At 42.6% G+C, this 13,835-nt stretch overlaps 1 protein-coding gene across 2 annotated transcripts in view; it reads right to left on the bottom strand.

Annotated features, from left to right (window-relative positions):
- dennd2b (DENN domain containing 2B) overlaps positions 1 to 13,835 on the bottom strand; it is a 78,445-nt gene that overhangs the window by 6,754 nt on the left and 57,856 nt on the right. For both annotated transcript variants that reach the window (XM_053635038.1, XM_053635039.1), the window contains exons 14-15: positions 13,532 to 13,680; positions 5,585 to 5,762 (exon numbers count right to left, since the gene is read on the bottom strand). In XM_053635038.1, the coding sequence (XP_053491013.1) occupies positions 5,585 to 5,762; positions 13,532 to 13,680 (327 nt within the window). The remainder of the gene's footprint in view (positions 1 to 5,584; positions 5,763 to 13,531; positions 13,681 to 13,835) is intronic.

Below are 13,835 nucleotides of genomic sequence, written 5' to 3'. Positions count from 1 at the left end.
TTCCTGTGTGTGTCGATGTGTGTGTCAATGTGTGTGTTCCTGTGTGTGTTGATGTGTGTGTTGATGTGTGTGTTGGTGTGTGTGTTGATGTGTGTGTTGGTGTGTGTGTTGATGTGTGTGTTGATGTGTGTGTTGGTGTGTGTGTTGGTGTGTGTGTTCCTGTGTGTGTTGATGTGTGTCTTCCTGTGTGTGTTGGTGTGTGTGTTCCTGTGTGTGTTGACGTGTGTGTTGATGTGTGTGTTCCTGTGTGTGTTGACGTGTGTGTTGGTGTGTGTTGATGTGTGTGTTGATGTGTGTGTTGGTGTGTGTGTTGGTGTGTGTGTTGGTGTGTGTGTTCCTGTGTGTGTTGACGTGTGTGTTGATGTGTGTGTTCCTGTGTGTGTTGACGTGTGTGTTGGTGTGTGTTGATGTGTGTGTTGGTGTGTGTGTTGGTGTGTGTGTTGATGTGTGTGTTGGTGTGTGTGTTGGTGTGTGTGTTCCTGTGTGTGTTGGTGTGTGTGTTGATGTGTGTGTTGGTGTGTGTGTTCCTGTGTGTGTTGATGTGTGTGTTGGTGTGTGTGTTCCTGTGTGTGTTCCTGTGTGTGTTGATGTGTGTGTTCCTGTGTGTGTTGATGTGTGTGTTGATGTGTGTGTTCCTGTGTGTGTCGATGTGTGTGTCGATGTGTGTGTTCCTGTGTGTGTTGATGTGTGTGTTGATGTGTGTGTTGGTGTGTGTGTTGATGTGTGTGTTGGTGTGTGTGTTGGTGTGTGTGTTGGTGTGTGTGTTGATGTGTGTGTTGGTGTGTGTGTTGGTGTGTGTGTTGGTGTGTGTGTTCATGTGTGTGTTGATGTGTGTGTTGGTGTGTGTGTTGGTGTGTGTGTTGACGTGTGTGTTCCTGTGTGTGTTGACGTGTGTGTTGGTGTGTGTTGGTGTGTGTGTTGATGTGTGTGTTGGTGTGTGTGTTGGTGTGTGTGTTGGTGTGTGTGTTCCTGTGTGTGTTGGTGTGTGTGTTGATGTGTGTGTTGGTGTGTGTGTTCCTGTGTGTGTTGATGTGTGTGTTGGTGTGTGTGTTCCTGTGTGTGTTCCTGTGTGTGTTGATGTGTGTGTTGGTGTGTGTGTTCTTGTGTGTGTTGATGCGTGTGTTCCTGTGTATGTTGATGCGTGTGTTCCTGTGTGTGTCGATGTGTGTGTCGATGTGTGTGTTCCTGTGTGTGTTGATGTGTGTGTTGGTGTGTGTGTTGGTGTGTGTGTTCCTGTGTGTGTCGATGTGTGTGTCGATGTGTGTGTTCCTGTGTGTGTTCTTGTGTGTGTTGATGTGTGTGTTGATGTTTGTGTTGATGTGTGTGTTGGTGTGTGTGTTGATGTGTGTGTTGATGTGTGTGTTGATGTGTGTGTTGGTGTGTGTGTTCCTGTGTGTGTTGATGTGTGTGTTGGTGTGTGTGTTGGTGTGTGTGTTCCTGTGTGTGTTGATGTGTGTCTTCCTGTGTGTGTTGGTGTGTGTTCCTGTGTGTGTTGACGTGTGTGTTGATGTGTGTGTTCCTGTGTGTGTTGACGTGTGTGTTGGTGTGTGTTGATGTGTGTGTTGGTGTGTGTGTTGGTGTGTGTGTTGGTGTGTGTGTTCCTGTGTGTGTTGACGTGTGTGTTGATGTGTGTGTTCCTGTGTGTGTTGACGTGTGTGTTGGTGTGTGTTGATGTGTGTGTTGGTGTGTGTGTTGATGTGTGTGTTGGTGTGTGTGTTGGTGTGTGTGTTCCTGTGTGTGTTGACGTGTGTGTTGATGTGTGTGTTCCTGTGTGTGTTGACGTGTGTGTTGGTGTGTGTTGACGTGTGTGTTGATGTGTGTGTTGGTGTGTGTGTTGATGTGTGTGTTGGTGTGTGTGTTGGTGTGTGTGTTCCTGTGTGTGTTGGTGTGTGTGTTGATGTGTGTGTTGGTGTGTGTGTTCCTGTGTGTGTTGATGTGTGTGTTGGTGTGTGTGTTCCTGTGTGTGTTCCTGTGTGTGTTGATGTGTGTGTTGGTGTGTGTGTTCTTGTGTGTGTTGATGCGTGTGTTCCTGTGTGTGTTGATGCGTGTGTTCCTGTGTGTGTCGATGTGTGTGTCGATGTGTGTGTTCCTGTGTGTGTTGATGTGTGTGTTGGTGTGTGTGTTGGTGTGTGTGTTGATGTGTGTGTTCCTGTGTGTGTCGATGTGTGTGTCGATGTGTGTGTTCCTGTGTGTGTTCTTGTGTGTGTTGATGTTTGTGTTGGTGTGTGTGTTGATGTGTGTGTTGGTGTGTGTGTTGATGTGTGTGTTGATGTGTGTGTTGATGTGTGTGTTGGTGTGTGTGTTCCTGTGTGTGTTGATGTGTGTGTCGATGCGTGTGTTCCTGTGTGTGTCGATGTGTGTGTTCCTGTGTGTGCTGATGTGTGTGTTCTTGTGTGTGTTGATGTGTGTGTTCCTGTGTGTGTTGATGTGTGTGTCGATGCGTGTGTTCCTGTGTGTGTCGATGTGTGTGTTCCTGTGTGTGTTGATGTGTGTGTTGATGTGTGTGTTGATGTGTGTGTTGGTGTGTGTGTTCCTGTGTGTGTTGATGTGTGTGTCGATGCGTGTGTTCCTGTGTGTGTCGATGTGTGTGTTCCTGTGTGTGCTGATGTGTGTGTTCTTGTGTGTGTTGATGTGTGTGTTCCTGTGTGTGTTCCTGTGTGTGTTGATGTGTGTGTTGATGTGTGTGTTGGTGTGTGTGTTCCTGTGTGTGTTGGTGTGTGTGTTCCTGTGTGTGTTGATGTGTGTGTTGATGTGTGTGTTGGTGTGTGTGTTCCTGTGTGTGTTCCTGTGTGTGTTGATGTGTGTGTTGATGTGTGTGTTGGTGTGTGTGTTGGTGTGTGTGTTCCTGTGTGTGTTGGTGTGTGTGTTCCTGTGTGTGTTCCTGTGTGTGTTGATGTGTGTGTTCCTGTGTGTGTTCCTGTGTGTGTTCCTGTGTGTGTTGGTGTGTGTGTTCCTGTGTGTGTTCCTGTGTGTGTTGATGTGTGTGTTGATGTGTGTTCCTGTGTGTGTTCCTGTGTGTGTTGATGTGTGTGTTCCTGTGTGTGTTGATGTGTGTTCCTGTGTGTGTTCCTGTGTGTGTTGATGTGTGTGTTCCTGTGTGTGTTCCTGTGTGTGTTGATGTGTGTGTTCCTGTGTGTGTTTGTGTGTGTTCCTGTGTGTGTTGATGTGTGTGTTCCTGTGTGTGTTGACGTGTGTGTTGATGTGTGTGTTGGTGTGTGTGTTGGTGTGTGTGTTCCTGTGTGTGTTTGTGTGTGTTCCTGTGTGTGTTGATGTGTGTGTTCCTGTGTGTGTTTGTGTGTGTTCCTGTGTGTGTTGATGTGTGTGTTCCTGTGTGTGTTCCTGTGTGTGTTGACGTGTGTGTTGACGTGTGTGTTGGTGTGTGTGTTGATGTGTGTGTTGGTGTGTGTGTTGGTGTGTGTGTTCCTGTGTGTGTTGGTGTGTGTGTTGATGTGTGTGTTGGTGTGTGTGTTCCTGTGTGTGTTGATGTGTGTGTTGGTGTGTGTGTTCCTGTGTGTGTTGATGTGTGTGTTGGTGTGTGTGTTCTTGTGTGTGTTGATGCGTGTGTTCCTGTGTGTGTTGATGCGTGTGTTCCTGTGTGTGTCGATGTGTGTGTCGATGTGTGTGTTCCTGTGTGTGTTGATGTGTGTGTTGGTGTGTGTGTTGGTGTGTGTGTTGATGTGTGTGTTCCTGTGTGTGTCGATGTGTGTGTCGATGTGTGTGTTCCTGTGTGTGTTCTTGTGTGTGTTGATGTTTGTGTTGGTGTGTGTGTTGATGTGTGTGTTGGTGTGTGTGTTGATGTGTGTGTTGATGTGTGTGTTGATGTGTGTGTTGATGTGTGTGTTGGTGTGTGTGTTCCTGTGTGTGTTGATGTGTGTGTCGATGTGTGTGTTCCTGTGTGTGCTGATGTGTGTGTTCTTGTGTGTGTTGATGTGTGTGTTCCTGTGTGTGTTCCTGTGTGTGTTGATGTGTGTGTTGGTGTGTGTGTTGGTGTGTGTGTTCCTGTGTGTGTTGGTGTGTGTGTTCCTGTGTGTGTTGATGTGTGTGTTGATGTGTGTGTTGGTGTGTGTGTTCCTGTGTGTGTTCCTGTGTGTGTTGATGTGTGTGTTGGTGTGTGTGTTGGTGTGTGTGTTCCTGTGTGTGTTGGTGTGTGTGTTCCTGTGTGTGTTCCTGTGTGTGTTGATGTGTGTGTTCCTGTGTGTGTTCCTGTGTGTGTTCCTGTGTGTGTTGGTGTGTGTGTTCCTGTGTGTGTTCCTGTGTGTGTTGGTGTGTGTGTTCCTGTGTGTGTTCCTGTGTGTGTTGATGTGTGTGTTGATGTGTGTTCCTGTGTGTGTTCCTGTGTGTGTTGATGTGTGTGTTGATGTGTGTGTTGATGTGTGTTCCTGTGTGTGTTCCTGTGTGTGTTGATGTGTGTGTTCCTGTGTGTGTTCCTGTGTGTGTTGATGTGTGTTCCTGTGTGTGTGTTGATGTATGTGTTGATGTGTGTGTTCCTGTGTGTGTTTGTGTGTGTTCCTGTGTGTGTTGATGTGTGTGTTCCTGTGTGTGTTTGTGTGTGTTCCTGTGTGTGTTGATGTGTGTGTTCCTGTGTGTGTTCCTGTGTGTGTTGATGTGTGTGTTCCTGTGTGTGTTTGTGTGTGTTCCTGTGTGTGTTGATGTGTGTGTTCCTGTGTGTGTTCCTGTGTGTGTTGATGTGTGTGTTCCTGTGTGTGTTTGTGTGTGTTCCTGTGTGTGTTTGTGTGTGTTTCAGAGCGTGAGGAGAAAGTCGTGGCGGTTCAGAGTGAGCAGTGGAGTGTTGTGGTCAGGGGTTTGAATAAACAGTGGAGTTTTCCTCAGCTCTCAGTCTCAGATGATGAAGATCTCCACGCTGGTATCTGAGAAGTTGGAGATAAGAATAAAACCACAACCCACAGGCTTTTTATACCAGACTAGGAGGAGTGTTTACACTGACTCACTGCCACGCTGTCATCCGCACGCTGGTGGTGGGCTACAACACTTCAATCACTTCAATTAATCACCACTTCATCACCACATCCTCACCAATTAATCACCACTTCCTCACCACTTCATCACCAGTTAATCAAAACTTAATCCAACTTTATTCTCCCTCTTTATTCTTGCTCTTCAGGTTAATAAGAGAAATAAACGCAGTGTGTTAGTGAGAAACAGTAAAGAAGTGTAAACTCCTCTGTGCTGAAGATGTGGGAGAACTTACGGTTACAGCTTCACCTCTGCCTGTTAACAAAGCTTAAAAAAATAACGCTGCTGCATCTTTGCTTTGATTAACGCAACCGACAAACCGCTAAAGTTTTACACGGGAAAAGATGGTTTCTATGGTTACACAAAGATAGTCCTGATTCGCTCCCGTGTACGAAATCGTAACAGACAGAAAAGTCTGATTTTGAATCAGTTGTTCAGTCTGTTTATTCCACTTCTCCCCGCAGTGTGAACCGAGTCTGATCTCGTCTGGGTTTTAGATGTTCCAAACATTCCATGTGCTCCTGATTTTTTTTACAGTCCTGAGTGTGTGTGTGTGTGTGTGTGTGTGTGTGTGTGTGTGTGTGTTTTAATTTGTTAGTGTTAGCATTACCTCCTCCACTGGCAGTTCCTTGAGTTTGGGCAGTGAGCTGGACAGGATTCCCACCAGGAACGGAGTCGGGCAGCACACGATGTCCACCATGGAGGAGGGAAGCACAGGGATGAAGGTGTGCTGCCAGGAGAACGGGTACAGCAGAGCCACCACGGCGTGTACACAGCTGGACAGCACACTGCAGATGAAAACACAACAACACACACTTAAATCACCTGATTCTGACACACACACACACACACACACACAGCTAATCCCATGATGCACACCACCATGGAAACCAAGCCCAGATTTTCCAGTTGATCCTGGCTCTGCAGTGGAGACGGTGGAATCTGTGATGATAAGCAGGACCGGCCGATCAGACGCTGAGGAAGTTCAGTTCAAACGCTGAGACGTGATACTTTACACCAAATTCATTTATCATCAACCAGAGAGAGCAGAAATATCTGCAGCGCTGAGAGCAAACGCAGGCCAAACGTATCCTGTGGCAAACATCTTAAAGGGTGGGAAAAGAGCTCAAGTTCAAGTTTTCTCAAGGTCACGGATATCGTTATCAGGAACATGGAGAACCGTGAAAAGCGTCTCTCACACGCTGAGCTTTGTCTACAACACACACACACACACACACACACAAAACTTCTATGCATCAGTAGGAACACGACGGCACCAGGGACTTGAATTCATAAACGCAATTATTTCAGCACAGATACAGAAAGAACTTCTAGAGTTTTAAATCAACAGAAAACAGACTTTTACTTCGTACTGAAGCCCAGTGACGCTTGTGGCCAGAAAAGTCTACAATAAGTATCAGAGTTCTGGACTGTGATTGGTCGGGAGGTGATGATTAATTCTCTATAACAGCAGCTGTGACAGTAGTGCAGGTTTATTCATCATTAACGCGCTCGTTGTGATACGTTATGGTTTCTATAGTAATGGCTCGTTCACAGGGACGTGTACAGCGCACGCGCCGCTGATAATACACAGATTCAAAAATAAACTTTCATTTCATTGATGGAAGGAGTCTCCAGTGTCAGCGCTTTGTAACACTCAGAGGTAAAGCTGTGAGTTTAAGTTTTCCAAAATGTATTAACGTGAAGAGAGGGAATAAAGAGAGAGAGAATAAGGAGAGAGAATAAAGAGAGAGAGAATAGAGTGAGAGAATAAACAGAGAATAAAGAGAGAGAATAAAGAGAAAGAGAATAGAGTGAGAGAATAAACAGAGAGAATAAAGAGAGAGAATAAAGAGAGAGAGAATAGAGAGAGAGAATAAAGAAAGAGAGAATAAAGAGAGAGAGAATAAAGAGAGAGAGAATAGAGAGAGAGAATAAAGAGAGAGAGAATAGAGAGAGAGAGAATAAAGAGAGAGAGAATAAAGAGAGAGAGAATAGAGAGAGAGAATAAAGAGAGAGAGAATAGAGAGAGAGAATAAAGAAAGAGAGAATAAAGAGAGAGAGAATAAAGAGAGAGAGAATAGAGAGAGAGAGAATAAAGAGAGAGAGAATAGAGAGAGAGTATAAAGAAAGAGAGAATAAAGAGAGAGAGAATAAAGAGAGAGAGAATAGAGAGAGAATAAAGAGAGAGAGAGAACAGAGAGAGAGAATAAAGAGAGAGAGAATAGAGAGAGAGAATAAAGAAAGAGAGAATAGAGAGAGAGAATAAAGAGAGAGAATAAAGAGAGAGAGAATAGAGAGAGAGAATAAAGAAAGAGAGAATAGAGAGAGAGAATAAAGAGAGAGAATAAAGAGAGAGAGAATAGAGAGAGAGAATAAAGAAAGAGAGAATAAAGAGAGAGAGAATTAAGAGAGAGAATAGAGAGAGAGAATAAAGAAAGAGAGAATAAAGAGAGAGAGAATAAAGAGAGAGAGAATAGAGAGAGAATAAAGAGAGAGAGAATAGAGAGAGAGAATAAAGAGAGAGAGAATAAAGAGAGAGAGAATAGAGAGAGAGAATAGAGAGAGAGAATAAAGAGAGAGAATAAAGGGAGAGAGAATAAAGAGAGAGAGAATAGAGAGAGAGAATAAAGAGAGAGAGAATAAAGAGAGAGAGAATAGAGAGAGAGAATAAAGAAAGAGAGAATAAAGAAAGAGAGAATAAAGAGAGAGAGAATAAAGAAAGAGAGAATAAAGAAAGAGAGAAGAGAGAGAGAATAAAGAGAGAGAGAATAAAGAAAGAGAGAATAAAGAGAGAGAGAATAAAGAGAGAGAGAATAGAGAGAGAGAATAGAGAGAGAGAGAATAGAGAGAGAATAAAGAGAGAGAGAATAGAGAGAGAGAGAATAAAGAGAGAGAGAATAGAGAGAGAGAATAAAGAGAGAGAGAATAGAGAGAGAGAATAAAGAGAGAGAGAATAGAGAGAGAGAGAATAAAGAGAGAGAGAATAAAGAGAGAGAGAATAGAGAGAGAGAATAAAGAGAGAGAGAATAGAGAGAGAGAATAAAGAAAGAGAGAATAAAGAGAGAGAGAATAAAGAGAGAGAGAATAGAGAGAGAGTATAAAGAAAGAGAGAATAAAGAGAGAGAGAATAAAGAGAGAGAGAATAGAGAGAGAATAAAGAGAGAGAACAGAGAGAGAGAATAAAGAGAGAGAGAATAGAGAGAGAGAATAAAGAAAGAGAGAATAGAGAGAGAGAATAAAGAGAGAGAATAAAGAGAGAGAGAATAGAGAGAGAGAATAAAGAAAGAGAGAATAAAGAGAGAGAGAATTAAGAGAGAGAGAATAGAGAGAGAGAATAAAGAAAGAGAGAATAAAGAGAGAGAGAATAAAGAGAGAGAGAATAGAGAGAGAATAAAGAGAGAGAGAATAGAGAGAGAGAATAAAGAGAGAGAGAATAAAGAGAGAGAGAATAGAGAGAGAGAATAGAGAGAGAGAATAAAGAGAGAGAATAAAGGGAGAGAGAATAAAGAGAGAGAGAATAGAGAGAGAGAATAAAGAGAGAGAGAATAAAGAGAGAGAGAATAGAGAGAGAGAATAAAGAAAGAGAGAATAAAGAAAGAGAGAATAAAGAGAGAGAGAATAAAGAAAGAGAGAATAAAGAAAGAGAGAATAAAGAGAGAGAGAATAAAGAGAGAGAGAATAGAGAGAGAGAGAATAGAGAGAGAGAATAAAGAGAGAGAGAATAGAGAGAGGGATGGTGAGGGAACGAGTGTTTATAGCTGCTATAACGTAAGTGAGAACAGGAACTCACTCGTTTCTTTAAACACTAATCCGCTCTGTTCTGATGTCAGAGTGAGTGGTGAGATCTTCCAGCTGGAGGTCACCATGTGGTCAGGTTAATAATCCCGGGGGATGTTAACAGTGACGGACTCTTTTCTCCTTTAATGACCACTTACACAGAAACAACATGAATAATTCACCATGTCACTAATACCATGTCTGTAACTGAGAAGATCAGGAAATGGAATGTGGAATGTTAACATCTTCTCTGATTATGAAAGCCATCTGCAGCTAAGTTTTCAGAGGAGCACTATGATATATTCCCTCACTCCTGTTTAGAGAGAGAGATGAAATGGCTGCTTCTTTACCTTAAATTAGCTTCATCCTATTAACAGAACATCAAATTTCGCAGCTCATTAATCATGTGAGGTTGTGTCTACCTCTCAGGCTGAACGGAGGAGTGGAGAGAGCTGTTTAAAAGCGTAGCCACGGGGCGAAACTGATAGTTTCAGCTCCTAGAATTTCACACTGTCATCATAGCGATAACTCAGAACTGAAACGTGTGTGTACACAGCACTGTGGAAGCGCTCCAGGTGAGAGTTATTTCACTCGGAGTAACAGTCTGTCAGAATAAAAGGCTAATCACACAGAGGGTCGGTCTGTACAGAGCGTGTGTGTGGAAGTGAAAGAGATCAGCAAACACACACCAGGTCAACACTTCCATAATATTCCATAACAACTGACTGATAAAAAATAACTAACATTTTTATTTCATTTGTGTCTTTGTTTAATCTCTGCGAAGGTGAACTGCTGCTGCTGCTGCATCACATGGCAGTGTAACACACTCGCTATCTGCCCTCTTCCACATACATGAGCTCACAGACGCACACGATTGGCTAGTGTCGCTGTGATTGACAGCGGACAAAGAGAGTATGCCCATCCCACCCAGAGAGCACAACTTTCTTTTTGGTTTCAAAATTATTGGCACCCCCTACAATTACTACATGGACAGAATGACAGCACTGAGACTCGTCAATTAGAGACACGCCAAGGATTGATTGATTGATTGATTGATTGATTGATTTAGCACAGAAACAAGTTGATGTTTATGGGAAATTGGTTTTAAAAACATCTCCACAACACTGTAGCTTCAGTGAGGTTTCCTGAACAGACTCTTTCGTATATTATATATATATATATATATATTTTGTGTTGAAATGTACCAGACAACACGTCAACAAACATCTGTATGTTTCCTTTTTAAAGTCCAACTGATTCTTTTGTCAAAACCACACCCATATCATTAATATCAGAATATTATTCAAATAATAATAATAACTTTAACACTTTTTTTACGATTCATTTGAAACATTTAAAAAATATATGTTTTTGTTTTTATTGTTTATTTTCTATATTATTATATTTTACATAATTTAAAAAATATATTATATTTTATTTCATCATGTAATAATATAACAACAATTGTGAGAATAACCTTCGTTGGAGTAAATGTAAACGCTTCTTTCACGGTGTGTAATAATTACTTATTAGGATTATTTCTTCCTACACGTTTAAAGAATGTCAATAATTATAGACTAGTTCACCACCGTTCTCACACATCATGTTTAAGAGGCCGTGTGGGTGCTGGATCTCTTCAGCGGCTCTCCTGAGGAACACCAGGAGAATTTGGGAACGAGGTTTAACAGAGTTAATGAGTTTATCAGATGGTTTGGCTTCTGGCTAAAGAAGTTTGTGAGTTCAGTTGGATCTTGTAAGAGTCATTTGTCATGTGTTTTCACATGCTGTACCACGCTGCACGGCGCCACGGGACATAAAACATCCTCATCACTCTTTAAAACACAAAAATGTTCAGGGTTGTGTAAAAGTGTATGGTGTGTGTGTGTTTGGTGTGTGTGTGTGTGTGTGTGTGTGTGATGTATAAGGACTGTTTACGTCCCAGTTCTAGCTTTAGAATTTACTTTTATTGCAGAAAGTTAAAAAACAAAGTGAGTAAATGCTGTTCTCTTTCTTTTCTTTTGGCCGTTCTGCACAATGCAACATGAAATTCTCACGCCAGGCCCAAAACAAAACAAAAAAGTCAAAAGTAAGGCAAAGGCAAGCATCTACACCCACGTTCTGCCCTGATGATGAACCAGAGCCAGGGAAAGTCATTTCCTCAATGCAGGGAGATCAAAACCAGACCTCGTGCTTAACCCTTTCCTGCCATCGAACATTTCTCCAAGCACGAGACAGACGAGGAGGAACGCTGGAGCAGTTCATCCAACTAAATCCGGTGAAGTAATAAAGTCCGTATGATGCTGAATCTCACCGAGTTTTATTTCCTCTTTTATACAAACACTTTTAATAAAGATTTATCTTTACAATCAGTGTGTATTCAAATGAGATGAGCTCTGTGATGAATTATTAATGACATCCTCGACGTTACTTAAACACACGCGTGTACAGAAATCTGATCTCGTCCGATTAGTGATAAAGAGACTTTCCTAACATGGAAGGAGTTTATCTGCGGATATACATTACAGGGCACGGAGACGTGGTGTATATCATGCAGTGCTGCGGAGGAATCCTGGGACTGAGCTGCGCTGGATTTTCCCTGGAGAGGCTCGGGTTATATCAGAGATGTGGGAAAGAGAGGAATACTGTCCGGGTGTATACTGTACATACCTCACACCAAAGCCTGGACCTCATCCTACCTGTGCAGGTGCTTATCGCTGTCGGGAGTCTTTATGACGGAGTGCACCTTTTCAAAACACAAACCTACTTTTAAAAAAGAGCAGCATTCCTGACTAGCAGGTCAATGAGTATAATGTGTAAGGAGAACAAGCTGCCCTGCCATGAAACATACAGCAAATCCTCTGAATATTATATCATTACCACGTAAAATAGCTGTGATGGTCAGGTGTCCACATACTTTTGGCCATACAGTGTATATAACTTCTAAAGCTCACTAAAAAATGAAAAAAACACACTAATCGGTGTGAAAACCGGTCGTGAGATTTACGCGCTCAGCTTCGTTCTCAGAGTAGATTGGATTAGCATAGAGAGCTAACTGTACTAGCTACGTACACTCGGGGATCTCTGCAACGATCTCTGCAATGATCTCTGCAACGATCTCTGCAACGATCTCTGCTGCTTCCTTCCCAGTTTTATTTTTCTTAGTAACTTCTCTAAATACGTTTAATGCTAATGAGAGCTCGTACAGGACACAATAACATGAAACCACACACAATATTTTCTTCCATTTTTGCAGGAAATAACTGCAGATAGGAACTAAAGCAGTGAGCCAGGAACTGAAGAAACGTCGGACTGAGGAATCATCCAAGCTAATAATAATAATAATAATAATAACAACAACAACAATAATAATCATAATAAAAAACACTAATAATAATAATAATAATCATAATAATGTGCTTTGTGGGTGTTTAACATTACAGACTCAGACTAATATTCCAAAATATTTAAATACTAAATTTAAATGTGATATTTGTGTTATTAAATTAGTGCTGCAATAATGTAATTATTATTTATACTGTTTATTTTCAAATATTGACCAATTGATTATTTATTTTCCTGTGTTTGAGTCCTTGACTAGAAAAATATTTGAAATAACCGTCATTAATTTTGATACACACACACACATACACACACAGGAAGTACATTCTTTCCCCTCACACTCACCGCCTGTCCCAGGTCCCCCCTGCTACTGTTTGTGATTTGTGGAGATTAGACTTTCACATATAACTCACTCCCTAATTTCCGTTACTGAGTCCGTTTTGGAAAGAGGGAGGATGGACACCAGAGACCCCCGGGGGGACTCCCGCCCGCTGAAAGGCTCTGCCCTGACCCACTTCTACGTCCAGATCATCAGGATGCCGCAGCGGGTGCGGTTCTGAGATGTGTCGTCTGATTAATTTCACAGTGGCCTGGACAGAGCGGGAGTCTTCTCCTCAAACTACACGGGAAGATGGAACACTGGTCCGCTGGATTAGTCTAACGTCTCACTCGGACAGGGAAAAACCTCATGATCTAAAACACTGAGGTTGGATATTTACTCCTCGGCTCGGACAAAGTGCGGTAGATTTATCATCACGGTGCATGATGGGAAGGTAACCATCAACATGAACATATTGTGAAAATCCAAAAAATAAGACTAGCCATTCAACCAGGACGAAAGGAGGAGTTGGTGTTGGTGTGTGTGTGTGTGTGTGTGTGTTTATGGTAGCTGATGCGCTGCAGTGGCTGAGCTGCATTACTGGAAGATTTAGTGCATGTCGTGCTTAGGAGCTCTTTTACCGTTTAGTCGCCATTTTGTCATTTTCAGCTCTCTCTGGGCTTTTCCTTTTATGGTGTTTTGTGGGTGGGGCTTAATGTAAATGTGCCATGAACACACTTGGTCATTTATAGCGTTTATCAACATACGCATGTAAGTGTGAAGAAAATCAGAAATCTGAGCATTGTGAGTCAAAAGTGTGTTCTCTCCGTGTAGAGCAGATGTTCTTCTTTCTCTGTGTGTGTGTGTGTGTGTGTGTGTGTGTGTGGAATGAAAGCATGGAAAAATGGAATATCGCTGATATCGCTGATCAGTGAAGTGGGTCGTTATGGAGAACATCTGCTCCAGGCTCACAGACACGGCTTTTGAGCGTTACTTGACCATGTTTGGTGTGAAGAGGAAAACTGGTTATCAGGAGAAACGCAGGCTGTTCAGATGACGCTAACTCGCTCAACAACAAGCCAACATCGAGGTCATAAGGTCACTCCAGTGACATCATACCTGAGCTTATCGGCCACGAAGATGACCCTGCGCTCCAGCAGCAGCGAGGCGAACACACACACCACCTGTCTCACACTCAGGCAGCTGAAGAGGCTTTCAAAATCCACGTGCTCCAACCTCGAGTCCATCGGCCTCCTCAACTCCATCACCTGAGAAGAACGTTTAATTATGCATTACGTAAACACCTTATTTATGAGATTTAAAGATGTTCACACCACAGCACTCTTACGTTCTGGATTGTGATTGGTCAGAAGGTGTTGATTAGCCCTGACAGTAGCGCAGCTGCAAATCACGAGTTTATTTA

This window comes from Ictalurus furcatus, chromosome 10, assembly GCF_023375685.1.
Source record: "Ictalurus furcatus strain D&B chromosome 10, Billie_1.0, whole genome shotgun sequence".
NCBI classification, from domain to species: domain Eukaryota; kingdom Metazoa; phylum Chordata; class Actinopteri; order Siluriformes; family Ictaluridae; genus Ictalurus; species Ictalurus furcatus.
This window is presented reverse-complemented; position numbering and strand designations above follow the sequence as displayed.